General features: G+C 42.9%; 1 protein-coding gene across 1 annotated transcript in view; it reads left to right on the top strand.

The window, feature by feature from the left end:
• The window catches only part of LOC113646620 (tumor necrosis factor ligand superfamily member 6), an 8,249-nt gene extending 6,560 nt beyond the window's left edge, over positions 1-1,689 (top strand). The window contains exons 5-6 of the mRNA XM_027152989.2: positions 525-750; positions 986-1,689. Of these exons, the coding sequence (XP_027008790.2) occupies positions 525-750; positions 986-1,151 (392 nt within the window). The 3' untranslated portion in view covers positions 1,152-1,689. The remainder of the gene's footprint in view (positions 1-524; positions 751-985) is intronic.
• The last annotated feature ends 591 nt before the right edge of the window (positions 1,690-2,280 follow it).

The raw sequence follows: 2,280 nt of genomic DNA, 5'->3' as shown, positions 1-2,280 counted from the left end.
CAGGATACACCCTGGACGGAGTGCCAACCCATCACACGGCACACACACACACTCATTCACTCACACACTCACACACTATGTCTTTGGGACCGGGGGAGGAGACCAGATCTAATCCCTCAGTACTTTAAGTAGAAATGTGTCAGTAGCACAAATGTTGCCATCTCACTTTCTAAACATGAGTAAAATATCACTTTATCACTTCGTCGTGTGAAAGCAGAATGCAGCCTTCAGAGGGAGTCCGGCGTCAATCACTGACCCGGAGCGGATTAAACGGATACGGTGGAATCTCTTGCTGTTCAAGTGCATTTCACAACACAGGCAGCAGGGGGCGCTAAACATTGCACGCTGGTCTTCTAAAGTGGACTATGCTTGGTTAATTGTAGTTAATAACAACATGGCTGCTAGTGAGAATATTCACCATCACTATATTTAGCACATATGCACACACACACACACACACACACACACACACACACACACAGTGCTAAAAGTGTGTCTTTACTTTATGTGTTTTTTTGGCACAGCCCCCACGTCGGCCCAGGGTGCGATTCAGTGGAGTGACATCGGCTTTCCTGCATTTACACACAGTTTTAACTACAGCAACGGCAGTCTGATCATCCATAAAGAAGGCTTCTACTACCTGTTCTCCAAGGTCTCCTTCACAAACAACTGCAGCGCCATCAGACACGAGGTGAAACTGAAGTCATCACGTTACAGCAACAAACCCATCAGTCTGATGGTGGACAACAGGTACCTCCACAACCCCACCACACCATCTCACATCACTAGCTAACAGCAACCCAAACATTCAAAAGAAAGTCATGCTGAGATGTTTAAGCTAAAGTTATCAATTAGAACAAGAACCTACAACCTACAGGTTCCCTCGGGTCCGTTCCTGTTTTGGAACACTGTAGAGAAGTAGGTTATGGAATCAGGATGGTGGTGTGGTTGCTCTGAGCTTGTGACTCTGTATGTTTTCACGCAGGCACTTCTCTGTGAACCAGATGAAGACTCACGAGAAGGACCACTTTAGCAGCTACCTGGGTGGAGTCTTCTCACTGTATAAGAAGGAGGCGGTGTTTGTTTCCTTTGATAACGGCTGCTTATTGGCAGGAACGGGCGAGAACTTCTTCGGAGGTTTTATGATCTAACGTCCGATCGCATCGACGTCACACGTTTTATTTAATCTATGATATTTAACTTTTTAGTATTTGATGCCTTGGTATTAGTATTTATTTAATCAGAAGCGCAGCATGGCATGGTGAGGGCTGCGTGAACATGGCAGTCACCATCAGGTGGAGAAGCGAACCCCGATCGAGAAGACGACTCGACTCTGTAAGGCACCGAGACACGAGCTGCTAAACTGACCTCCCGAAGCTGGAAACCGAGGCAACAGACAGATGAAATGCTGCAGATATTCAGTGATATCGACGTGTCCTGGAGCTCTTGACTTATAGAGTCATGACGTGATTAAATTCTCCTTATTTATCTAATTGAATTGAATCTATGCCGATGAGTGAGGTTTCAGGCCGGAGGTTATTTATTTACGTATAATGTTTCTCATTTTAAACATTTTATTTTTCTCCATGAGTTACGTTTCTGATCTCGATTTTATACATTTTTCTCACAGTTAATGTTGTAATAATCATCTCTGTGTCTTTATGTAACTGAAATAAACTGATATATAGAGTTTGGGTTTTTTTGTCTGATTCTGAATTAAACTGTGGACCCCAGAACATCTCAGTTCAGGTTCCTCAGTCACTGACGGTCGCTAACGTTAGCTTTTAATGTTAACAACATGATTTAACACCCAAGACCTGCTACCGTGTGGAGAATTAAACAGGTTACGTAAAATGTTTAGCTAGCTAAAGTTAGCATGCCTACATGTCAGCTAGTGAGTTGTGGAAGTAAGTTTGTTAGCTGGATGTAGAAAATTAGCATTATCGCTGGAACTTCTGCCAAACTATTGTAGCTAGCTGGATAATAAAAAAAACAAAAAGTCTACGTGTTACTAAACGTCGGTCGGTCTCTATATGTTCTCGTGTTTGAGATCAATTTCAACTCAACGTTTTGAACGTGAGCAGGATAAATGTACATAATAATGAATAATGAAGTGTTCCAGCTGAGATCCACCAGACCTTCTGTGTTATAACATGGTTCATGTAGCTAAAGACTTAAACGGTCTCCAGGTTTACGGGGACAATGATCGAGGACGACATGTCTACATGTTCTCCAGTTCAGAGTGATGTGTTTAATGAAGCTGAAACTATGACGAGCTTT

The sequence above is a fragment of the Tachysurus fulvidraco genome, chromosome 18, assembly GCF_022655615.1.
Source record: "Tachysurus fulvidraco isolate hzauxx_2018 chromosome 18, HZAU_PFXX_2.0, whole genome shotgun sequence".
Taxonomy (NCBI): Eukaryota; Metazoa; Chordata; class Actinopteri; order Siluriformes; family Bagridae; genus Tachysurus; species Tachysurus fulvidraco.
Note: the sequence above shows the minus strand (reverse complement) of the source record. Positions and strands in the feature narration are given on the sequence as shown.